We start from the raw sequence: 26743 nt of genomic DNA on the forward strand, positions 1-26743 counted from the left end.
TAACCCTAAAATACCGAGCGGAGAACGGCGAACAACTGCTTCTACTTTAACAAGCCCGCAACTTGTTGCGGTAGTCAGCGGGTTAACTTAGCGCTTACTTGTTTCAAGGTTACGTCGCTAGATGGCGCTGTTTTCTGATATGGCTGTTTTACTTTGTAATGTGTTATACAAGTGGCTCTACTTTAATAGTTATCTATATTGTTACAGCTGTATAAGCAATTTGAGACGGGTTTGTAGGTTACCTAGAGTTAGATCACTGGATCACTAGATACAGTCAGTATCAATAAACTGTCAAGTGGATTGTATTAGTAGGAACTCGAGAAAAGCAATGTAGAGCCTAAATTAGAACCCGAAGAAGTTTATAGCATTTGTTCAAGGTGAATGTTCCCGTACCCAATTTACTGAAAATCAGCGAAGTGGTTTTGCTGTGAGTGCGTAACTCTCTTTTTGATGGTTAAGATATTTGAGTGGAATACTATCCTCTTCTTAAATCGATCTTTGATAAATGCAACGTTATATCACAAATTATTTTTCTGCTGAGAAGACAGTCGTATTTTTGGATGGTTCTTAAACAAGGAACTAAAATGGTAGTTATCTCTACATACCACCTTGCAATGATAAAGATAGACATTCCTAATGGTGTCTTTTTACTCGTCATTTAAAATGTGTCTGAGGGTTTGCGTCCGTCACCAGGTTGTATCTCATGAACCGTTAAAAATTGACAGTTGCAATTTTTAAAGACGATTCAGACAAAAATATATTAAGACAGATTTATTTTTGGCCTATTTGTATATCGTGTGTCCGACTCGCACTTGACTGGTTTTGTTTAAGGCCAACTTATGATTTCCATTTCTTATGGCCGCGGATACTGATGATACAGATATATTGTTTTTATTGTCACACACAAATAAAAATATTCTAAATTTAATTTCAAATATTTTATTTTTGAAACTTATAATATAAAAGGGTATACAAGTTTTACTACACGTCACTTATAATAATTAAGTCTATGTATAAAACACCTATTTATAATAATCAAAAATTTCGCTAAAACTGACTGGTTTCCTTAGTTCATTAGCATTCACATAAAATATAATATTTACGTGATATAAATCCTGTTCATCCACCGAGAATGATAAAATGTACAAAAATATATATTTTTTATATAAATTTATTTTGTTATCAAATATCACTCCCATTACACACCTATTATATTTTAATTAATCTCATTCGATTTATTTATATATTTACATTATTTAGTAATACTTATTTTGAAACAGTATTAATTTTGAGAATGATTTTCAAATCTTTCAAAAAATGTCCGCAAAAATAAATAATACATTTTTGAGCCTTTAAAAAGTACAGGTACATTTATTTTTACTTGTACTTTTGTGAACAAAAAAATAATTTAACACTTTATTTACAGTTATTTTTACTTATAACTAAATAAAGCTCAGTATGGATGGAAGCAATGGAACCAATGTACTTTGGCAAGTATTTTAGTATAAACAATTAAAGAGGGTAAGAAATATAACAAAAATCTCAATTTGAGTGAATATACATTTCACAAATATATTTCGCCACTTAAAGTAAGTATAGTATAAGTCCACTCATGAGGTAGTTTAAATGTTAAACTGTTAATATAGGAAATACGTATATAGGGAAAAAGTATACCGTAAAATGTTGCCAAATTATTTACAAGTTTACCACAATCTTTTCATAAGATGTTTAAAGTTATAATTACACTGGTTTTAACTGTACAACATTTGAAGGAGAATCGAAGGTATGATGAATTACATAATTTATTGCCAAGGAAAAAAAAACGTTTTTCTTATGGCAAGCTGTACCTACAAAATTGCAATAAAAGCAAACAGTAAAAAAATGGCCCTCAATTCCCTAAATTGAGTTCAAATTTTTTACTGCATTCTTTCGCACCAACTTTTATTTTTATTGACAATAATTTTCGAATCGATTAACATTCATCGTCGTCATTCAAAAAACCGATTTAAACTCATATCGTTGATAAAAAACGTGTTGTTATATTTGATGTTAACGCAACGAGAAACGAACTATAGAAATTACACTTTCTACAGTCACTGAGTTCGTTTTATTTCCATTAAAGGTACAAACACCAAAGTACCTTCGACTCTCCAAACAAACTAATATGATATAAAAAGTACAATCTAACGTAAAGTAGAGGCTAATGCACTTTTTCCTTAACTGTCGCGTCGTATAGCACTTGACTGTTCGTATAACCATTTGTCAAATGACCATTCGTGTTCAGAAATCCGTTCATTCCATGAATCTCATGTGTTGCATAGCCATTGATGTCTCCATTCCTTGTGTAGCCGTTCGCATCACCATTTTTAACATATCCATTCAGATCACCGTTTTTGGCGTATCCATTTTGTTCTCGGTTTTTGAGATGTCCGTTTAGATCACCATTTTTAATGTGACCATTGGGCTCGCTTTTGCCGTTGAAAAGATGAGTTTCTTCATTGTTGTTGTTGTTCACTGGTTTTGCTACTCGGTTCTTTGGTTTGTCTTTGTAAGCTTGGATGTAGAAGTTCGTGAACAGGACGATGAAGATCGATGAATGGAGAATCAAACCAGATGCGATGATCCTGAAAGACATAACGTTATTACTTTTAATCCATCAGAAGACTTATAACCTAAAGTTATAATATAACTCGAATTTTGATAGTCAATAAGTATGTTAATAGTGAAATAAATGAAGATGATTACTTTGATATAGTTGCTATAGCTGTTGCATAGTAATTTAACGTTTATTAACATTCGATATTAAATTAATTATCCGCATGTTGGTGGAGCGGAAGCTGTAAACTTTTCTATGATGAGAGAACGCCAATCACGTGACGTTAGTTCTCTGCCTATATGTCTATTAGCTTTTAGCTTTCTAATGCAATCTATTGTCGTAATTAAGACTAGAGCTACTGTCATTAAAAAAAAAAAAAAGCAAAACAAGTAACGATCGTTGTATTCAGTGTTCTTGTTACAGTGACTGTCGATCACTTATTTAATAATTATTTTCATTAAGTACCTATGCTTGAGTTGACATTAAGTCTGATAGAGGTACTCCAAATTTTTTTGCCCATTTAATATTTAAGCAAGTATTTTTCGTTTTAGATTTTTCAGAGTCCCTTTACATTATACTCGTAATATCGCTTTTTGTACTTTAATACTTACTTTGGATATCCACAGTCGTACACCAAGGCGCTGATCGAATGGAACAGCACCATGAAGAATTGGATCTAGAACAAACATACAGTTACATAGTATATGTATAGTTAGGCGAAGAGTTGTACGTTTGATTGAAACCCTTGATAGGTAAAATATGTTATTAAGATTATTTATAACTTTTGGAGTGTTTCGAATAACTAGAATGTGAAAATTAAGAATATAGAAAATGCTAGTGGAAATAGAATTCAATTAAAAACGATAAGCTTTTGTTGAAATACGACTAATGAGAGGTTGTTGATTGACCTGTAAGTAAGAAATCAAAGAACAAATACTTTTAATAGTATTACCAACAAAGAACGGGGATAATTATTTGGTTTTATGATTCTTAATAAAAAAAAATACTACATGACATAAACCAAGCAAACATCCAAGTCTAGATAAGGCCCTTTTTACCCAAAAATTTTGGGGAAAGTTTTTGAACTTTCACCATTCAAAAAAGTCATGGATGTATTTTATGATTCACATAAAGTGGAAGTAAGACAAGAAAAGACGAATTAAGGTCTTCCATGAAACAACATTGTTTATGCCAAATGTCTTTTGTTTTTCAATCAACATCATTTTGAGCCAGAACCGTAATGGAATGGAAATTACTGTAATAACATGTTTTCATATTAAGTTTAAACTGTATTCGCAGATCATATATATTATTTTATTTATTGTAATAAAATGCAAAGTGTTTAATTATTTTTTTATTGTTCCCTCTGGTGCCGGTGACCGGTTCTGTCATTTTAAGAGCATATTCAATTTAACTGATGATCCGTGCAGTACGCAAATTGAATTTGGCAAAAAGTTTTCAATAATTATAAACCTACTTATTTCTTTTTGTTTTAATATGAATGTTTATATGTAATGTGATATTTGACACCCATGTTTTGTGAACTTATGAAGATGCTGAAATATGCATTTACTGACATTTTGTTGAAAGCGATTTCGACTCATTGATTAAGATCTTCAAGTTTTCTTTTTTTCTTAAGGTAAATAAAATACTTGTTTATTAAATGTAATCGAGTAATACAAAACCAATCAAATTGGATGTCTCTTTGGCTTCTCGCTTTTTACTCTTTACATAAACAAAGATGTTTAAATCGTTATTGATAGAATACGAAAATTTAATAGCAGAATAGCATGACAGTAATGAATTAAGTCATTATCATATCTAAAATAGTTTAAAGTTAATAGCCTACAAGTCAAAGACTGGTGTTTGAGTATTTTCCTAATTTTATTATGAGCATGCAACAGATTGCTTAGAAACATCAAATCTTTCTTCCTTCGAAACCATACAAATATCTATTAAACATAATTTCTTCTAAGCAAAAATATCATAGCAATTCTAACCCAAGGATTAACACCACAAGATGGTAGTACGTTAATTTAACTGTAAAATGTTTTATAGAACGTGTGTTTGCAATATAGAGAAAGGATACGGCGGTGCAGCGTTCCGTTCGATGTTGCAACTGCGGCTAAATGTTGCCCCCGCACGCTAGAGCGGTACTGCGGTCGTGGAAACTGGACGATAATTAATATGACGGATTTATGGTGTATAGGAAAATGTAAGTGAGTAATAGAAATACATTAAAGGCAGTAAGCATTTGCAAGGATAGCCAAGAGGTCACGCACAACTCACTAAACGCGATGTGTCACGGGTTTGATCTAGGTGTATGACATTTCATTTGTGTGATTCTCGAATGCTTTTCGTGAATTTGTCTGTATTTGTGTATGTGTCTTGAATATTTGTGAAACCCCTTGCGACATAAGGTATTATTCCCTAATGTTAGCATCTAATAAGAAACAAAAAACTTAAATATTTTTATCCTACATTGAGACAATCGTCATAACAAAATTCGTAATCGTAATCGTTATAACAAATAAATAGGTTTATAAATAGAATAGAAAACCTATAAAATGGAAGGCGTAAAAAAAACAAAGAAAATTTTGCGCAGTATTTGACTTATTGGTTGAAAATTATCCTGTTGAAAATATAATAAGAATTGATTGAATGAAAACTCCTTCCTGTCGCCAAGAAGCATATGCGTAGCAACATGCAAGTGTTCAGATTGCACTAAACGTCTATCGTTTAGTGCAATCTGAACGCTTGCATGTTTCAGATACTACAACGATTCAGTGTCAAATATCATTATTTATCTTATTTTTTTAAGTGTTCATAGTATTATTTTTCATCGAACTTACCTATTTCCTCACGGTACAACTCTACCGTACACACTATATCCTAAGGTTTGCGCAAGCGCAACTCCGCCGCTAGGAATGCTAGGCGCGGTGCAAGATCCTTATTGGTGGACCGAGCCGGCGGCAAATTATTGAGGAAGTTTGTTGAGGATAAAAACACTCATTATATTTGACGAAATGTGTGAAATTTTCTCACTTATTTATTACTCACTTATGAGTAATGCTGTGTTCCGGTTTTGAAAGACGGCTACGATCATTAGGAAGAAGCAATTTTTGTATCTACTTATCGGCATATACAGTAAGCTTCTATACAGATGCTTTATTCCAACAGTTGTTTTGCATGTCTCATTCTATAATACGTTTCATTTCAAAATAAATATTAAATGCTAGTTAGTTTGTAGGCTTCGAGTTTTTTTACTTCCTCAACAAAAGTATCGCTGAGACCACACACTAGGTCACTTTAGCCCTACACGGCAGATTCAGCATCAGAATGTTTTTAAGGTTCCAAAATGGTAGTGATATGACGCTTAATTGTTATTACCTCATAAACGGCAACATTACATATTAAGGAAGAATGCAGTTGAATCTTTTTGTCAATGCCTTAGTTACTAAGTTTTATTTAGTGAATAAAAAATATTTTTCACGTCATGCAATCTTTACACGAGCACAAAAGTATTTATTAAAAAAAACATGAGATTAGTAATGTCAAACAAGCTATTAAATTCAAAAGCACTATGACTATTAGAACATGTCTAGCGCATCAATGCTCATTGCTTCTATAAAATACGCCATTCCGCTGTCGGAAGAGATTTCTTTAAAACAACAATTTACCTGTCAGAATATTTTGTAAGATGTCCAACAGTGGACCGGTTGTGTGATCTTCGATTCCGTAATTATGTTTTCCTTTTACCTCATTCAGCAAAAAAACGAAAACAGATGACAAGACGTTGAAAAGTGATTAAACAGACATCGATGCAATCATTTAATTGTCAGTTGTGAAATATTCTAAGAGATTTCTGTTCGTGTCTGTAATTGTTTAGGTAACCATTAAGTAGACCGTGCAGGGAATCTACCACTGCCTCACAAAGCAAGGATGTTGAAGTTTTAGAAGCGAGACAGAAATACACTTTGTAGAGCGGGATCTCTTTCCCGCAGTGCAACAGTCTTACTTTAATAGATGGTGGTATAGCCAGGCTGCTGCTTCATCTAGATAATTTGTCTTAAGTTAAAATGTCTTGTTGTAGTTAATACGCGGTGCAGTGGATGTTGTGAAATATGCGACAAACCGGTAAATGTATGTCCGAGAGTCAAGTGTTTCCTAACGAATTTATAAAGAGCTGTTTTTACTTGGCGAAAAGCGAGTTGTGTAGCTCAAGTATATTTCTTTAGCTTAACTAGAATTAAATACTTTTATAACAAAGTCTGAAACGCTCTATTATATATTGCCTATATGGCTGGATGGATTATTTCTTCGATTGCTAGTATAATACATTAGAATACATATATTTGCGAGTCCTGTTTTGGCAATCGCAATTCAAATCTGTCTTCAAGACAAGAGAACAAACTTCTATAACCTTTACGCATTATCGGCTGATGATGATTTCTCTTTCTATCTCTTTGGGATCTATCCAATATTAGCTCTAAGAGTCGGATCTGTAGATATAATATTTGATAAAACTGTTTGAGAAAGTCAAAGGTGTTGCGTTTGATGGATGATACAAATCTAAAATACTCGAGTTTTATCATTTGATTTATTTGAAAGTTTCTATTAAAACGTCAAGGTGTAAGAAATCTTGTAATTATTTTGTGTATGGCTTATGTAAGAGATTAAAGGTTTTAATGCTTGCTCAAATTGTTAGTACCATATTTAACTGTTCCAATCATGTATGGTCCTACTGTACGATTACGATCATGGCAAATGTTTACTTTTTGTTATTGTTTAGTTAAGTAACCTGTACCTATATACACCTGAAAAATATTTTCTTTGTTTTTAGACAGTCGTCATGTGCGACAATCATCGCACTTATACCCAATAGTTACACGAAACCATACTTACAAGTTGAAGTGTAGTGAGGTGTTTCTTCCACCACAGGTACTTCTGGTAATGGGGTCCCATGGCCGCCAGCATGTAGTAGCTGTACATGATCACATGCACGAGGTTGTTCACGATGTTCGAGAAGGTTCCGTGACCGCCTAGAAAGGAAAAGAAGTTTAGTTAAATGCAAGAACATGTGAGTAAGGAAGACTCCCATTGGCTGGGAGCACGTGGCTAGATAGGTCTTGGCTCAATCCTGGAGACGCCTTTATCAGAATCAAGCTGCTAGATAATTTCAGATAAAGCCAGTTTAATATGTGGAATATATTAAAGAAAACTAACGAATATATATAAGTACGTACCGAGGATTTGAAACTAGTAGTGTGACGGTTGGACTGACAATTTAATAGCAACACACAACTTATTTTTTGTGTGAAATCACTTTCTTAAAGAGCGAGAGAGGGGTAAGAAATGCGCTATGACAATCACCATATATGATTTCATTTTCTTCCGTGATCTGTATCAGTGTATATTGCGTAATCTTTGCGTCTTTAATTAACGGAACTCATTTCTAGGCACACATTATTCATTATTATATTTACTTTCAATGCGCAACGCTCTTTCTAATCAGCTAGCGGCCGTAACGAGTAAAATGGTAATTCTGACACAGAAACGCCTAAAAGTTAAAAAGACACTGAAAATAATTAAGTAAGCTATCTTTATTTATTTATTCAGATTTTAATTTTCTTAGAGGCCTAGAAAGTAAGTTTTGAAATTAAGAAGCAAGATTTAGAGAGAGTTAAAAATGGATTTCTTTGATAATCTAGATCGGCAAAAAAAGAATTCTGCAAATTTAAGAGTATTGTGAACCTTAAACCAGAAGTTTACAAAATATTTAAATCGTGTTAATCAGAACCAGACATGAAAGTAGTGAAACACAAGTAATACAAATAAACCAAAAAAGTTATGTTGAAAATTCCATGAATTTCGCCTTGTCCGTTGCGTCGATGTGATGATTTTGTTTAATGCATCCTATTAATTTTCCACATTGAAACTGTTATAGACAACATAATGACATCACGTGCTTTCTTTGTCACTGCCAAGCGGAATGAGGAAGACTCTATGAAATCTGATGCATGATTCTCAAATATAGGTTTAATTGTGACGTCATTGGGATTTCAATATTGAAGAGTTTCATACTTACCAGCAATGAACTTAACAAGCAGCCAGGCTTCGAAGGGGGTCAGCGAGTGATGGTAGAGATGCAGCCAAGTGATCTGACTCTTCTTCTTACGGAGAACAAAGAACACGGTGTCCGCGAACTCCGACAGCTTGGAGAAGTAGTAGACCCAGCATAGGTGGAGCATCTGGGGAAGAAAAGAGTTGTAAGTTAAAGGTTTTTGCATGTTTTTGTTAACCTTAATGAAAGTTTTGAGTTTTTCTTGCTCTGCGTGGATGATTCGGTTTAGGCGTATATTGGTGTATGAAGATTACAGTTTATATGGTTTAGATGCCCAGTAGCTTATCCAAATTTTATTTATTTTGGATTTTAAAAATACAGAAAAAAACCCTCAACATGAGAACGAAATCGTAAAAAAATGGTATTTATCTGAAACACTCAATTTCTCGTTCCTTTTTCATGGACAATATTTGAGTATGACTGTTGTCAGCGTTACAAATGATTATTGCTTGTAATCGACCAAAAAATTACACGTTATAATGAACATGGAACCATAATAAAATCCACAATGTTGTACTACATGCGTATAATACAATCACAGGTGCTTAAATATCATTTGCTACGTGTGTAATACTTTTAATTTCTGATAATCAGTGTTTTTGCTTGGGAACAGATTGTCAGGCCTGACACAACCGGAATGTCTTGCTTAACGATTGGTTTCTATAATCTTTGACTTTCTTTTTTTGAATTACGACGTGTTATGCTGATTATGATAGTATTTTTAGAGCGGACGTTTAAAAGGCCTATAGCTATCATTCTATGAGTGGAAGAGAGACTTTGCTCTATTTAGTGTCATGCGCTGTCACGATTTCACACTCATAATAATATTACTTTAGGAGATTAGTGGAAGGCTTCAGGTTCTTTGTTAAGGCTTAGGTATTTATGAAATATATATTTACTGGATTACAAGGGGAAAGGCCTCCGATCGAGTCAGCGTAATTTATCACAAAGAAAACTATTAATTAAGTTCATCACGTGTAGTAATCTTCACTTTTCTAATTGAGGCAACTAAAGAGATTTGCACAAAAAAAAACAAGCTAGTTTATTATTTGTTCTAGTGTTAACTACAGAATTCAAGCAAAAAAGCCTAAATATTTTAGCGATATGCCGCAAAATACCGACCATCAGGAACCTAAATCACAAAACGTAAGTGCTCAATAGTACCAAGTCATCCTACGATTCAAACCATGTTAAATAACCAGCATTACGTTAAGACCAGCCTCGCACTTGACCGTACCAATGAACTTGCTTCCGCGTAGTGAAAGCACTGTCAGCTGACTCTTACGTCACTATCGAAAGTGAAACTAAGTTTATCTCGCCTTTTTAGTCCCATTGGCATTGATGCGAAATTGTTTGTATTGGAATTTTGTGTTAATGGATTTTTGTGGGTAGGTAAACAGGTTAGTAGATTGTGGAGGTGTTGTTTTGTCGAGTGGTATGTGATACTTTGAAAATGTTTGTTTTTCTTTTTCTACTGACTGCCAGATGAAGGCCGGGTTTCGGAAGGCACGTCAAATTGTGGGTCCCGGCTGTTATTCCTATATCTTTGACAGTCGTTACAGGTAGTCAGAAGCTTGAAAAGTCTGACAGCCAGTCTAACCAACGGGTGTCGTGTTGCCCAGGTAACTGGGTTGAGGAGGTCAGATAGGCAGTCGCTCCTTGTAAAACACTAGTACTTAGCTGAAACCGGTTGGACTGGTAGCCGACCCCAACATAGTTGGGAAAAGGCTAGGCTGATGATGATGTCAGATGAAACAGTGTATGGGTCTTAATTTTTTCCTTTTTTAAATGTTGTTTCAAAATTACTACACCATCATAATTTTTACCCATGTTTTTTAATTTTGGCTTGCACAGAGATAAAAATGACCTTATTTAATTCCAATACTATGAATAATATGCGTATTGTATATCAAAGAGCACATTCGTGATAAGCATTTAATAATACTAATTTCCATCAGCAACTCATCTGCTAAAGGGCACCCTTTCATTCCCCATCGTAATAGGTTACTTGCAAACTTGCTTAATTTATGCACATGTTGTAAGAACCTCAAGGGACCTACAACCTCTTAACGTAAGTCTTTCTGAAGCGAGACAACAGACTACACGGGGTAGAGGTGTAGAGCAATATTTCTCATTTTGTCTTTATGGTATTCTACTTGATAATGATAATATCAATATGGCACATATTGTACGGGTAGTATTTTACTGTGAGTTATGCTGTAAAGGTTTTGGTAGGAACTTAGAATTTTCGTATTTTCATTATAGCCGTAAATAAATATACGTTATACTAGAAAAACGAATGTCATATTTGTTGATAGACAGTTTTGAGATTGACAGTTGTTTCTGTCTGAACAGCCTTCGTCAATTCGACTGTTAAACATAGATCTTCTTTTTTTAATCTGCTGGTTATTTTTTTGTTACCATCTGAATAAGTTTAGGTATCACGTCTAAAGTTTATGAAAGTTAATCTGCATTAATTACATTATAATGTACAATTCATGATGTTATCGTTCGGAAATATGTTAAATTAAAATTTAAATAATCGTTTTAGTCTACACCGTGTTTTTTTGGTTTACTAATTTACGAAATATGCAAATATAGATAAATGCATTCGTTGTGTGTTGTATAGCTCATGTCTACCATTAACTATCTCAAACTAAAAATTGTACTTAATAGTCTAAGATATTGTGATGGATGATTGTCGAGGCACGTTGAATTCCCATAATTTTCAATTGGCAGTTACTGTAAGATTTATAATTGAATTAAAGTTATAGTAAATAGATATTTTGGTTTCGAAAAAATTACGAGAACTATTATGCGGACTTTATTTATTGTTTAACAGGTGTGCCAAGCTCTTTGTATAATTGGTTATACCAAGAGCTTGGCTCTTACTTTGGTATGAGGCGCGCGGAGAATACGCGAGCGGTCTGACTCTTTTATGATCGTTTTACTTATAATTAATCAAAATGGTGTCAATATTTTTTTTCTTATACTTTAAGTAGGCGTTGTCTTTTGGGAGGCTGTAAAAGAACAAAAGTAAAATAAAATGGTATGTCTATAACACGTGAACCGAAATACCGGTCTGTCACAAAAGTAATCCATTACGTTTCTCTTTTGTATCTAATCATAAATATCTCTTCTTTCAATAGCGGTCTCAAAATACTTTCTAAAATTTTGACTATTCAAACATTAAATTTGTTGAGTAGAATTTTTGAGCGAGGCAGATCATTTTATTCCAAAATGGTACTACTCGAAAACCACTTTTATTAATAGGTAAACTGTTTGAAACATTTTCTAAAATGTATCAGTATTTCTTGCGATTCGACAAGCAAACTGCACAGAACTTAGTACCTAGAATTCAATCTTCCTATTGAATTTTGATCCTTATACGTAGGTATGGATAAGGATCAAAATGTAATTGAAAGACTGTCCATTAATAAATATAAAATTGTTTTAAATTAAAACATGTTTTAGTATCAATGATCGGCCGTGACATTGCCTTGAATGATATAGTAAACAAATCGTTAATGTTCGCTGCAAAACAAGTTTGGATTATGCAACGAAAAGAATTCGCTATCCGAGGTCAAGAATGTTAGTGAATTACCATATAAGAGAATAATGTAGGTACATAGAGGAAGAATAAACACCAGTCAAGTGAGAGTTGAACTCGTGACATCAAGAGCTCCGTATAAATAGGCTAAAGGAAAGGTAGCCGGTAGGGTGATAAAACAATTTTGGGGTAAATTAATTTATCAAAAAAATGATTTTTTGGCACATTCCTTGTATTTTTTTGTTTTAGCGGCAAACCAAATTAAGAAATTATCTACAAAAAATAATGTCAGCCTGCCTCAATGTCGTGCAAAAAAAATTTGTAAACTCGCAGAGTTTTAACTTTTCTACATTTTTGAAATATTTTTCAATATTACATTATCTATTTTAATTATTGTATTATGTCGTCGTTGGATGTTGCAATAATAACACATAGTAGTTATTAGTATTTTGTTAAGCTTATGTATTAAAACTTTTGGCACGATGCTTAGATTGTTTTGTGGATTTGACAGTAAGGAAATTTATTTTTCATTATTAAAATTCTGCTTGATGAATAAAACATAACTGACTACACTTTATGATGAGATCTAACCCTGTTTACAAACTTAGGATTATTAAATTGGTAAATTATGTTTAATTAGTAGGTGAAACCACTAAAGATGGACATGCAAATAGTGTATGTAATAACTGGCTATAAATCATTAAGGTATGGTAGCAATACATTTATGAAGACTTTAATTGTGACTGTCTAAACTAATTAAAATCTCGTTAATTTTTTAAGGGTTTGATTGCGTTGTATTCTCGTATTAATACGGTCATGGTTAATTTGTGTGTTCAGTTTTTGGTTATTAGTGTAAACTTGATTGCCTGAGGTACAGGTTCAATAAACAGGCGATGCGACTTATTCAAAGATTTATGTGCTTTCTGCGTTTAAAAAAATGATGGAGAAAATAGCTAAATAATTGTACTAAATGCAAATTCGAATACTAAAACTTAAAACGATGAACATTATATTACATTGATTAACTGAGTTAAAAGTGACGTAAGCAGATTTTTGGTGTTGTGAGCTTTGCATTCGACATGACCATATATTTTGACAGTTTTCAATCTAACATTTCACTTCTGCGGTTTACGCATGTTTTTCACACCTTAACTGGTCAAATATTTGGTGATCATAAGCATAAAACACTCTCTAAAATGATAATGCTAATATTTCCTTTTAAATTATTTTCATGTTGATTAAAAATAATGTGCTAATTATTGACAACCTTTGAAAATATTTTTGACATTCATGTAATCTTTACAGATAGGCTTGACGCAGTTTCACTTTTACTATATAAACAAAATATTCGAAAGCCAAGTGTGTCGAGAAGTCGGTACCGTTGAAGGCATTGAACGATCTTGACAGCTAGGCATAGAGTAGAAAATAATTCAGATGGGTCTTTGTTTAACCTTTAGTTTTATACCTATTGCAACAGGTTATCTGTTGACCTGTTTTCCTTTGTTCAACAATTTGCTACGAATGTAATGTTTGTCGAAAATTCAATTTATAGGTACTGCGTAACATTGCGTCAGCTTTAAAAACAATTTACCTATTTGTTTTTCTTGTTAACATAAAGAAAGGTGGTTATTTCGTTACGTAATTTTAAAATTGAAATTATTTGCTACGAATGTAACGCTTGTCTAATGACAACATTAGTTATGTAAGGTTTCATTCAGAATGTCATTAGTGGCTTAGTGATGGGATGGAATGCGTGAATGGGATGAATGTGCAAGTTGGATAATTGCTGACGTTCACGTTAAATACGTGACCTTTTTTTTTTGCTAGTTTTGCGGTTTGTGAAGGTTTCATATAAGGAAAATCGTTATTGAAAGTTTTCGAGAACTTTCGACGTTTTCTAAAACTGTGTGTTTATTTATTTTTAACATGCTGGAGTTTGCTTGATGTTATTGAAGCTAGGATGATGATCAATATTGCGTATAATGTTTTTGCTCGATTTACGCTTAATTTCATTTTACTTCATGTTTATTCAATAATAATCAGTTTAGCTGCCGCGTCAGCTTCTGATTTAGAAGTTTGGTTGGGTCTGAAACTAGATGGGCTCTCCCAATAAACACTTGTGAGTAAACCGTTAAAAAATAAATAATTATGAATATTCCTCTTGAAAGTATTAAAACATTATACACAGAGGCCACAAATATTAGAATTAGTGGATCTTAAAATAAAACATAACAAATACCATAACGATGACATAACACATACAATTACATTTAGAAAATCATAAACTCATTTTATCTTAGATCTAGTAACAATTAATTAACACACTCACTACACATTAAAAAGTAAAACACGTAACGTTAATTAAAAATAAGTTAACAGGTAATTTAAAGAAGCGTAATATCATCAGATAAAGAAGAAATAGGTATAAAATAAATGAATGTATGAAATGTACCCTCTGCGTAATAATCTACAATGGGTATGTTATAATGGTCACTTTGGTACTTTCTACACCTTAAGAGAGTTACTCGTTAGGCTTCGATACGTTTAATAAAGGTACATCGTGTAATATATGTAGAAAGTAACATTTGCATTGTGAAGGCGGTGCCGTTTGTGTACACTCAAAAACATTGGCTTGTTAAAATTATGTAAGAGATTATTTTTTAGATTCTACTTTTAAGTATAGATCATGAGCTTGGATCAATCTTAAAAAAACCCGACAAGTAGTAGTCGCATTCGCAAGTGTGAGCCATTTCAGCCACTTTTAACACCAATAGAAAACTCTCATAATAATTTATATTGAAATTTCGTTTCGAAAAATTATGTAAGTTGGACCTGTCATCTAGGTGTATTTGAGCATTTTTTAGTGTCAAAAATAATATCTCTTGACTGGAGAGGCACTAAGACTAAAATTTTAATTTGACAGGTTACTTTGACTCATTATATAACTAAGTATAACATTAATATATTTACGTTATTCTCCACATTAAATGTATTTTTTCCTAGAAAAAGTGATGTTCAGGTTTACTGCTTACCCGTCTCGCTTTATCACTGTCGCTGTAGTCCACTGGCTGGCACGATAGACTGTAGTCGCCCCACCAACCCGACATCAGGTGCTGGGAACAAGACATGAAGATTAATTAATATTTACTTCATAAATAATTCGGTATTTTAAGAAGTGCTTCCATTATCTCTAAAACACTCTCACGCAAAAAAAGAATTTCGTGCTTTGTAAAAAACCGTGCGTTGTGCAAAACACCTAGATTCAAGACAAGCATTCGTAGATGACACCAACACTTGTCCTACACGGGGTTCAAACTAGAAATCCAAACAGTGCCTAATATTTTAAATTAAATAATCACGTCTTTATTATGCTTCACAATTAGCATCAACATAAAAAATATTGTAAGTTCAGCGATATACAGACACAGCATCATACTTATTTACATACGCTTAACATTTTTGCATTACGCGTAGCAATAGCGTGCAAATCAATCTGTCTAACAATTCGTTCTAACAATTAACTAACCGTAACACAATAACTTTATAGATCGTAATTATTCGGTAACTTTTATTTCTTATTATGTCTATTGTAGATATCTAGCTGCCTTGACCGAATTGTCAGGAATTTTGCAGTCTATTCGTAAGAGAACGTCAGTTTTATAATATTGATGTTATAAATTAATTTATGTTGGGAAGTAATATTGTTATAATGTGAGTAATTTTCGTCGTTAAGGCAATTGATTTAATTCAATATGTTAGTACTGGCTATGTTTAAAAAATACATTAAGCTAATGTACAAAAGCAAACAGTACGCGAAAAAAACAAATCCTAGTTAGATGGGCTTCGGTAGGTTTTTATATTTTAATGGTGTACCGTCAAGCATCATAGTTCCTAACTTATTTGAATGTAATGCTATATTGCCGCGTTTCTCATAGTGTCTGAAGTGGAATGTAGTATCAAATAGACATTAAAAACCGGTCAAATGTGATTTTAGCTGAAAACACTGAGAGTTTAGTAAAAAAAGGGCTCATGACGGACCGCTGGACAGACAGCGTTTATTACTAAAGTGAGTTCGTAATTTTAGTCATCGCTTTAAATAATTGCATTTAAATACTTGTAAAAAGTCTATCTGCAATCACTACCACAATTAATCTTTCACAAGCTTTGCAATCAAACAAAACAAGAAGAAATATCAATAAACTGCATTCGCCTTGACCCAATAACAGAGTGGCCCTATTTTAGCACTAGTCTTGCATTCGGATATGGTTGCGTAAATGTGGCCAATGAACCGTGGTGTTACGCGCTGTGAGTTCGTGTGCACATAGGTAAGATCTCATTTAACGGTGACATTTTATTTTGTTGATATATCTGGATATTTCTAGATATTTTGACAAGAAACTGAATGATGAGTGAGTAAAAAAATAAATTTTGGAAAACTGCTCATATTTTTTCGAAACATCGGAGATAATTATTTACTTTGATACACGCACATTTGTACACCTGTTATATCGTTTTAAATTTAAAGTAAAGGATATCAGATAATATTGCTCCTTAAATTGAAGAGGACTTGTTTACAAAATACAACTGGCAAAATTGTCCTGTATGTTAAACTTCAACATCAGAAACTGATTTCGAAAAAATTTCATGTATGCATGTATAATTTTCGAATACGTCCGAGTGTCTGTTACACTTTTTTATTAAATAAAGGAAACTGTATCAAATCCTTTCACTCGCAGACCCTTTCTCTTGAATAACGAGTGTCTCCAATAAATACTTTTGACCGGTTTTTATTGGCAATATGTGCTTGTAGCTATAGATTCCTCTTTAGGACTAAAGTTAGGACTAGATATTGTATTATTGTAAATTTAGCTCAGTAAAAATGTATCTTATGAACCCTTACAAAAAGGATAATGTATGTTAAAAAAAAAATTGTTGCAGGTAACTCTGATAGCCATAATATTAAACACTAGAGCTTTGTCAATGCATTCGTGTATCAAATTGCTGTTTGATCGCAGACGAGCTGTCATCCATTGGTTGCCGATGCCGACCTTGTTTCTCCAAACCTGGGCCGATTCAGCTATTTTACAATGGCCGATGAATGACTGGCAATTGGTTTAAATTTGAAATTATTCCTATTCTCTTAAGCATTTTGAAAATACAATAATTGGAAGTTAATTGTTATGACCTTGAGTGTACCGTCCCATACTAAGTTTTTAATTTTAGTGAAGGAAAAAATGCCAAATTTGTCATTTTAAGCCCATTTTCATTCATTCTTGGGCCTTTGTAAATAGTAGAATTGGGGCCCTGATACTGTACACTAGCCACTTAAAGTTACCGACAGATAAGATGCTGGTTGGTTTACCCTTACAAATACATGCTCTAGAGAACATAATATAGGTATAGGTATGTATTGTAATATAGATATTGTATTTTGTCTTTTTTCTGCTCTTTCTGCTCTAAGTCCGTGGTAACCGTTTCGGTCAACCCTTCTGGCCTGGCAATCGACAAATTAGACTAAAAGAAACGACTACTAGACTAGTAGTAATAAACAGATTTATCTTAATAATATAGTCATAACTTGAATTTGAACTATTTCAGTATCTTGTAATAACTAGGCACGCAATTATTAGATCGCATATTATTAGACTGACAAGGATAAAAATAAGTGAAGTTTTTCGATGTTTGACCTAGTCAAAATGAAATGTTTTTTTTGGAAAGACGATTGGATAGTGCATTTACTTTCTATTCTGAATCCACCCGTTTGCCTTATTTACCTGCGTTACTCATATTACAAACTAGCTGTTGCCCGCGACTTCGTCCCCGTGGATAGAAGATATAGGTTATGATTTATACCTGCCCTGTTTTTTTCACATTTTCTATTGTATCTTCGCTCTCTCTTATTAGTCGCAGCGTGATCATTTCTAGCCTAAAGCCTTCCTCGATGAATGGTCTATTCAACACAAAAATAATTTTTCAATTTGGACAAGTAGTTCCTGAGATTAGCGAGTTCAAACAAACAAACAAACAAACTCTTCAGCCTTATATATTAGTATAGATTTACGTTACAAATTAAAAGCAACAATTTTAAGTCGGATACTCGTTACTTTTTATCTACAGATATAATAGCAAGGCCTTTACTAAACTTGGTTAATTTCATAATAGAGCTACTAAACAAAGTTCAACATTTATTGATTTTGACACGACTTCCTAAAATGAATGTTTTCTGTCTTTGCTATTTTAAATAGAATTCGGTTACACCCTCTAAACTTCAAAGAAACTTTTATCATCCAGTTTAACGTAATCCATTGATTGCTATTGATTTAAAATATAAAGAACTTTTAATATGGCAATTATGACAAATGTGTTCTAAATAGAACCCTAATGAGACACCATAAGTGTCAAGATTGCATGTCACATCGTCATGGGCTCGTGAAATTGTCAAACAGCCTTGACATGTTGCTAAACCATGCGATTCCTTGGCGATTGTGTAGAACAATTGATTAGCTGATAATTTAGCGCTTTGTTTCTACAAGTATAGGTCTCTGGGTATGAATTAGACAAAGACTAGAACTGTCAAGTCAGAGTAACGACATGCTGCTTGTATGTGTACAGATTCGATTTACAATAAAGGTTGGTTATAAAAAAGTTCGGCAGCCAATGTTACTATTTTGATAAAATTGGTCATAATCAATCAAGACACAGATGTTGGATATAATAGCCAATAAATTATAATTAATGGCAGTCGTTGACTGTTTTGACAGCCAAAATTAGCACGCTGAAGATAATATTCAATAGTCATTAATAATATATTTAATGATATTCAATAGTCATTTACTTTGGACATATTGCATCTCAATTCCTATCGAACTTGAAAAGGACTCTTCTTTCATAAAATGGCATAATGTATATTGAACATTCGTAGGACAAAACTGTGAAATAATAATCAGTTTGAAGTCGTAATAGAACGACGGAAGGTAATTATACATTGTCTTATTCATACTTCGAATACAAATACTTTTTTGTACGTTTGTTAACGATTAATTTACAAGCTTTATGAAAATTAACAATAGCTTTGTTAATTTCTGGGTGTTATTTTAATTGAGCGATTAATTCGATAAGAGTTGTGTGAATACAGCCAATTGATTATGCACGTTCATTACGCACTAAACAATTAATGTTTGTTAATATGCGTTTTGTGAATTTAAATACTAGGTTAATAACTATTAGGTAATGTTTTCATCGTCGGTATTTTTAATTGTTACCCATTATTTAGTTATAGTTGACAAATCATAAAAAGTTGTTTATTAACAAATAAAAACTTTGCTTACTTTTTGTAGCCTTTTGCCATTCGAATGCCGAATGAAGCTTAGGCTTAAAAGAGGTTTTTGAAGTTCGTACTAACTCTGATTTTAAGTGGGGATCAAACCTACGGTACTGCATACAAAAAGTTATTTACGTGATTACCACTTCGCTATAGAAGTCTTGCAGTTAAAATCTGAAGGCTAAGCAGTTACTATCCGGTGCATGATCTTTGCTCAGTGCTTACAAAACACGGTCAATATTTGAACTTAATTTCTTCTTGTTAAATCTTTGTTCAGCTCCTTTTTAGGTGCCAAGGATACAGGATGTTTGAAAACAACGAGTTTGTTTGATTTGTAAGACAATAATTATGGAAATGATGTAACTTAAAGACAAACATCAAAATAGAGTATTCGTAGCGATAAGATTCTGAGAGCTCTGTTTTTGTGTAGGTGCTTTGTATGTTTACAAAATACCGCGAACCATTTTTTTAAGGGGGTCTTTGTGCATAAGACTTAAATTTTTGGATACCCCACGGCCACATGTACGGAACAAGGATTAATTAATGCGGGAATAATAAAATAAATAGTAACTTCAACTCACCTCATAAAACATATACAGTGACAGCATGACTTGGAAGGCATTGTACCACACTAAGGTGTTCTGTATCTGGAAGGGTTTCTTGTTGGCCATGTACAGCGGCCCGCAGACCATCACGAACGCGAGGTACACGCAGACCATGGCGAGTGTCGGTAACGGGGTGTCGAAGAGGAACCATCCTTGGACCCGGGGGTCTGGGAACAAAAAAAAATGTGATTTTTTGTTGGTTCTGGAATTGCAATTGCTTGCTAGTTTATTTGGTTGAACTTCAGTATACTTGATGTGTACAATTTTTGCGTAACTGCTAAACGAATTAAGATGAAACGAAACATTCTAGCCATCGCTTGTGCTGTGTGTATAGGTGTGTGGCTCATAGCATGGTTTACTAAAAAACTTTAAAAGATTCGAAAATTTTAAGTCATTTATTTTTTTGAACCCTGAAATAGCTTACTCACAAAACAAAAAGCTTGTAATTGATTTTACACTAAAAATACATTAACCTTTATCGTTTTAAACTTCGTCTGAAAACTATATCATCTAATTGGCAAAATCAACTCAACAACGACACAACTGTTAAATACAGCACTGTCATAAATTTTAAATTACAGTTTTTGACAGCAATATCGCTGGTATTACAAGTTAGACAATTATAATCATCCCATCGCCATCGACTTGCTTTTACGAGTAACATTGACAATTACAGTAACTTGGAATATACACGGTATTTTAAGTGTGACGGCTTTTGGGCTCAACTGCAATGATTTTCGTAATGAGCTCTATACGAAGAAATGTTAATGACTGTATCATTGTTGAGCTCTCCCTTAAACATACGGAACTCGTCAAGCATTTTCGACATGTGACGGAAATTGTACGCACTCTTACATTCTACACATACCATACATATTTTTTGTATAACTTCTTTTTGAATACCATCGTAGGTATGTTGCGAAGTAAGGCTCTAACAATTGACGCCTTTTACCAACAGTGCGTCCGGTAGTCTAGTTTCTTAGAACCAAAAATTATTGCCTTTTAGTAAATGAAATTAAATAAATAATAATTAAATGATTTCTTTGAAACACTCTCATTAAAAAGCAGTCAAAAATAAAAAAAGAATACAATTAGCTACAATTTTAATTGGAATAAAAAAAAAACACTTTTCAACTTCAATTTACCTTATTCCTATTTTTTTCAAAACTTCACCTAGAAACAACGCCTACGTAGAACAATTAAACCAAAATAGAAAGTTGTACGATGTTAAGAGAGAGAATCCAATTACAGTAGGAGTTAGTAATGATGCAGCGGTTAAAGGTAATTACATTATTATATTATACAATTTACAACTACACTACGGATCACAAGCCCTTGAAGGTGAAAGTATGGATCGGTCAGTGACACACTACCAGAATGAAGGCTTAACAAGGGTCGAACGATTTAATTATGAAGCTTGAATGAAACAGGTATAGAAAACATGTTGATACAGTTTAAATGAACTTTTTCTTATTATGAATTTCACTTTTTTATTGGATGAAACTTGTTTCTGTTTGAGGTTCTTTATGTAACTGAATATGAGTGTCGTCCGACTGTTATAAGAAAGAAATAATAATTTTTGCAAAATTATAAATACAAAAATAAAAACTAGGATCATTAACAATACTTTTTAAGATAAAAAAGCACGACCAAATATACTTTAGCAACAAACTTGTTTCGGTTTTCATTTTAAACTTATTTATATACATTTATATAAATAAGTTATATGTATATAAATAATCTTTTTATTCAAAGTTATCCTTAATAGTGTAAAATTAACAAATAAATTATTAAAATTACGAAGAAAAAGTACCGATTACACTAAAACAAATTATTATTTATTTACTAACAATGTACATTATTATAAAAATGATTATTATTATTGCGTAATGAACGGTATTTGCCTCTCGCGTCACTACCATTTTCTGTAGTGAGTTGCGTTTTCTTCATAGAAAAGACATCAACGTGCGCGCTACAACCGTTTTCCTGTTATGATTATGGCTGTCTCAGTCTAAAGCATGTCATTCATATAATTGTAATTATTTTTAATATACGTTTTTTTATAAAAAATATATTAATTGTAATTTCAATATTTTTTGTGCGGAACATAAACCATTTTTTTATATTATGTCGTTCTTTACAAACTAATGAATTATTGTTTAGCTTTGCAGCAGTTTCAGTGCCAGGTTTTTTTTTTGGAAAAAAACTTTTTTTTGAGTTCAAAATTAACATTTCATTTTAATTTTAATAATAGACCTCATTATGCTCGAATGTAACATGTAGTCACAAAACCGTGGTCAGCGTAGCTTACTGCGTGAAATCAGAATGTGAAAGTATCATTGTTCTTTAGATCTAAGACGAGTATTGCTTTCTATCACATACGTTTAGGTTATACATCAATTTATGGATAACAATAAAAAATAACAATTTATTATTAGCTTCCATTTTATTGGTTAGAAATCTTCGGACTTAGAATTTTCTTTGCAATAAGTATACTGTAATTGAGAAATATTTTACGATTCGTACAAACGTGTTAGCGTATTAGGAGAGAGTTTGTCGCAACTAAAGCGATTCTTGACAAGCATGGTCGAATTGGTCAAATATCTAATTGAGGTTGTCCTTGGCATTTTAACTCTCATGTTAAGAGTAATATTGGGTTTCAGACATTCAAGTGTAATTAAAATAATTTGTGTGTTTTTATACGAGTATCGAAAAGTCAATTGCATGCTTGTGAAATCTTCTGTAATGCAAGGAAAATTTGATCGTTTATTTAAGAAATTAAAAGATTTTTCTTACAAAGCACCAGTTTTTTTAGGAATATTTTAGATACTAATCTACTAGACAAACACTACTATTTTCAGGGCGGAGCAATGTTAATTCTCATCTAGCAAAAACTTTAAATTATCATTCGTACCCACGTAGATGAGGAACGCCGAAGATTAAGCCTTAGAGTCCAAATAATTTTCAAGTTCCTTAGTCCCAATAAGATCGAAATTAACAATATCAAACTGCAAGGCAGGAATCTAAAAAAAATCTAACAATTCTGCAAATCGCCATTATACAATAAAAACCGAACATTCAATCTGACATTGACACGGAAACCTGGTAATTGTGTTATGACTTGCATGAGCATTGCTCTTGTATTTTCATACCGTATAAGGTAATATTTCGATTAATACATTCATAAAATTTTGTACGATTTTTTTTACATATTTTAGACCTCACTTAAAAGCTATTTACCCTACCCTATTCTTGCGATACACATCTATCCTATTCATCATCATCAACTCAGCCTATAGCTGTCCACTGCTGGACATAGGCCTCTCCGCTCGTTCTCCAGCGCAACGGGTTCATTGCCATCTATCCCATTGAGTCTGCCTATTCAGCGAGGTTTGCCCAGCCGTGGTAAAATAATATCACAAATTTTAAGATTATTCTGCAGTACTACTAGCAAAGGAAGGAAGCGTTTTAAATATAACTATTCACTTTCGATTTAATTACGTACTGTTCTACTTCCTTAGTCATTAAAAAGCAAAAGTATTTTTTGTGATCTCACTTAAACTATCTATATCAAATCTAATAAAAACTCACAGACACTAGGTTTAGACAAAAAAAAAGGAATATAATAAAAAAAAACACGTTTAACAGAAATTTTCTATTTGAAAAACTAATATTACACCGGGTGCCAATCTTCTTTACCTAAGTTCATCTCATGCTATAGGTTACCAAGAGGGAAAGAGCTAGGTTTAATCACCATACAAACGCAAATATTAATCATCAATTATTAGCAATCTCTCATAACGTATGAAAGGTGAAAACCTTATAATTTTCCCCTAAAATAAACTCGTTATTTCCGCTTCCAGTAAAGTTAAATTTAGAATATTAACCTGATGTCTAGTCAACCCGTCATCTCAGTCATCTCTGTGTACCGTGTGTCCACTAACACACTTCCACCGGTTTTTCCGGTTTACGAACCGGTGTTTTACAACATATTCCGTTTCTCTATTGATTAAAAAGAAGATTACTTTTACTAATGTCAACAAATGCATTTTTTACTGTTACATGCGTTTAATGTCTTGTATTCGATCATAATTTGTATTGATGTTTTTGCCTTTTATTTTGTAAAAAGGCTGTACATTTTTTTGACCCTTGGCGAATTAAAAAATGCGATATTTATATTGTAGAAAAAGTAAAAAAACAAAATGAAACTTTCTTACTTTTTAATATGAACTGGAAGGTTTTTTGTCACTTATTATTTGATACACTTAAGTGCAGAATAGTTTCAAATATTTAGCCTTAATAAAAATAAATTAAAAGCCTAAAACCTATCACATTGACATGACGTTTGACAGCTAACGAACATTTTTTCATCCAACCATTTTAGAAACTGCCGGCGAAATCAAATTAATTCAAATTAAATTTTCTTATCTATCACATAAGGACACTTGTTAAGACAGTTTTTTATAAATAAAGAACACGAAAGTTAAATCCCTACTAATATTATAAATGCGAAAGTAACTCTGTCTGTCTGTTACGCTTTCACGTCTAAACAGATATAGAGTTGACCTTGAGAAAGAACATAGGATAGTTTTTATCCCGGACTTGAAGAGTTCTCTTGGAATCGCGAGCGGTGACCGACATTGACGCGGGCTAAGCCGCGGGCGAAAAGCTAGTCTTTTTATAAACTAACGTTTATTTATAAGATCTAGAATAAAACATAAATAAATATAATAACAGGTGTTTATTGTAAACCTGTCGGAAGCAATTTGCCATTGTCGACTAGTAAGTTGTTATGTAACTGACGATCGCGTGTCATGGTACCACCAGGTTCATTGTTCACCAAGGAGGTCTAAGATCTTGTTAGTACTCATCGCGTCGACGTAGAAAGGAGGTTTTAGTCATTAAAAGGTCTAACGAGTACTTGACAGATTGTAAATAGAATGTTTTTGAATTATATTGTATTTTTTTGGTCTTCTAATTCGGTTCGATGTTTTTTTAGTACGTGCGCCATTGTTTTAATAGTATTGTAAGTATTGTTATAAATAATACCTGTGGTTTACCTAAATAAATGTAAAATAAAAATACCGTTTATGACGTTTCTTATAAAGCTAAAAAAGTTTAGTTGGGCTGGCCGCGTTTATGATATGCCAACGAAGATGGCAAAAATGGCGGGATGACTTTATTCTTATCGGACTGAAGAAGAGTAGGGAGACCTTTGCCCAGCTGTGCAGATATTCTCGGCAAGTCATATTAACACTAAACCGTATTTTGCATTTTGAAAATTGTTGCAACATACTTTTTCTAATTGATTGCTAGAATGTATTAGACGTTCAACATATGACAGCAGTTTCAGCAATATCACTATCAATGCCTATGCATCATCAAGTTGAGTTACATAGGAGAACTTGTCGAGTGCGAGTCGGACTCACAGCATTAAAGCCTTTGAACAAATAGGTAAAGAAAATCAAATTGATCACCCATTAAATTTAAGACGGTGCCGTGGCTTCTTCCTGCTTTTTGCTTATGAGAAACAACCTAGTGACAGACAAACAGCATGCCTGAATAATGGGCTTTCGTTTTTACCCTATTAACTTGAAACCCTAAAAGGCTGAAGCTCTATACCATTTAACTGAATAATGAGACATTGCTACTAAGACAGGTTTGGTTTAATCTATGCAGTGATAGTTTTGCTTTTAACTGCTTGTCAGTTTCTTTTTTATTTTAAAAGGCTTTCATTGATTTAGTATTAGCATTGTTTTATTTTACGTCTTGTCTGCTGCACCGTGAAAGCCTAGCTCACAAGGCAACAAGAACTTTCTTCAATGACTGTGTTTGAATATAAAGCAAGTTATTGTTTTAATACTTTTTAATAGAACTGGTTTCTTTTATGGAAATGTAGTTGTAAAAATGCTTTTGTTTTTTTTTTCTTTTGACGCTGTTAAGTGTATGTACCTAAGTTTTTATTTAGAACTAGCTGTTGCCCGCGACTTCGTCCCCGTGGGTAGGAGATATAAGTTATGATTTATACCTGCCCTGTTTTTTTCACATTTTCTATTGTATCTCCGCTCCTATTAGTCGCAGCGTGATGGTTTATAGCCTAAAGCCATCCTCGATGAATGGTCTATTCAACACAAAAATAATTTTTCGATTTGGACCAGTAGTTCCTGAGATTAGCACGTTCAAACAAACAAACTCTTCAGCTTTATATATGTATTAGCATTAGCATAGATATGGATTGTCATTTGATTCATTATTTAATTAGTTCTCTACACTACCGGTTTTCAAATATATTTTCACCGAGTTTTCTATATATCAGTACGAATAAATTGCGGAAGGACAGCGTGCTGCTGACAAGTTTGTTGCACCCAGTAAGAGCTCTTAGGATACGGTGAAGGGAAGTGAATCCGGGTGCTGTACATTATATTGTGTCGTTTAAAAGGTTTATAGTTAACGGGATAATTTGAATGTTATGAATGAAATTTGATTGTAATTTATAAGTTGGTTAGAAGAGTCACAGGGTTTGAACTTATTTTTTTAAAACATGACA

The 26743-nt window shown here is 32.9% G+C and overlaps 1 protein-coding gene across 2 annotated transcripts in view; it reads right to left on the reverse strand.

Annotated features, from left to right (window-relative positions):
• Nucleotides 1-1401: 1401 nt before the first annotated feature.
• LOC113495276 (elongation of very long chain fatty acids protein 7-like) overlaps nucleotides 1402-26743 on the reverse strand; it is a 44434-nt gene continuing 19092 nt past the window's right edge. For both annotated transcript variants that reach the window (XM_026873943.1, XM_026873942.1), the window contains exons 3-8: nucleotides 20173-20363; nucleotides 15303-15383; nucleotides 8685-8847; nucleotides 7502-7638; nucleotides 3208-3272; nucleotides 1402-2624 (exon numbers count right to left, since the gene is read on the reverse strand). In XM_026873943.1, coding sequence (XP_026729744.1) covers nucleotides 2201-2624; nucleotides 3208-3272; nucleotides 7502-7638; nucleotides 8685-8847; nucleotides 15303-15383; nucleotides 20173-20363 — 1061 coding nt within the window. In that variant the 3' untranslated portion in view covers nucleotides 1402-2200. The remainder of the gene's footprint in view (nucleotides 2625-3207; nucleotides 3273-7501; nucleotides 7639-8684; nucleotides 8848-15302; nucleotides 15384-20172; nucleotides 20364-26743) is intronic.

This window comes from Trichoplusia ni, chromosome 6, assembly GCF_003590095.1.
Source record: "Trichoplusia ni isolate ovarian cell line Hi5 chromosome 6, tn1, whole genome shotgun sequence".
Lineage (NCBI taxonomy): Eukaryota > Metazoa > Arthropoda > Insecta > Lepidoptera > Noctuidae > Trichoplusia > Trichoplusia ni.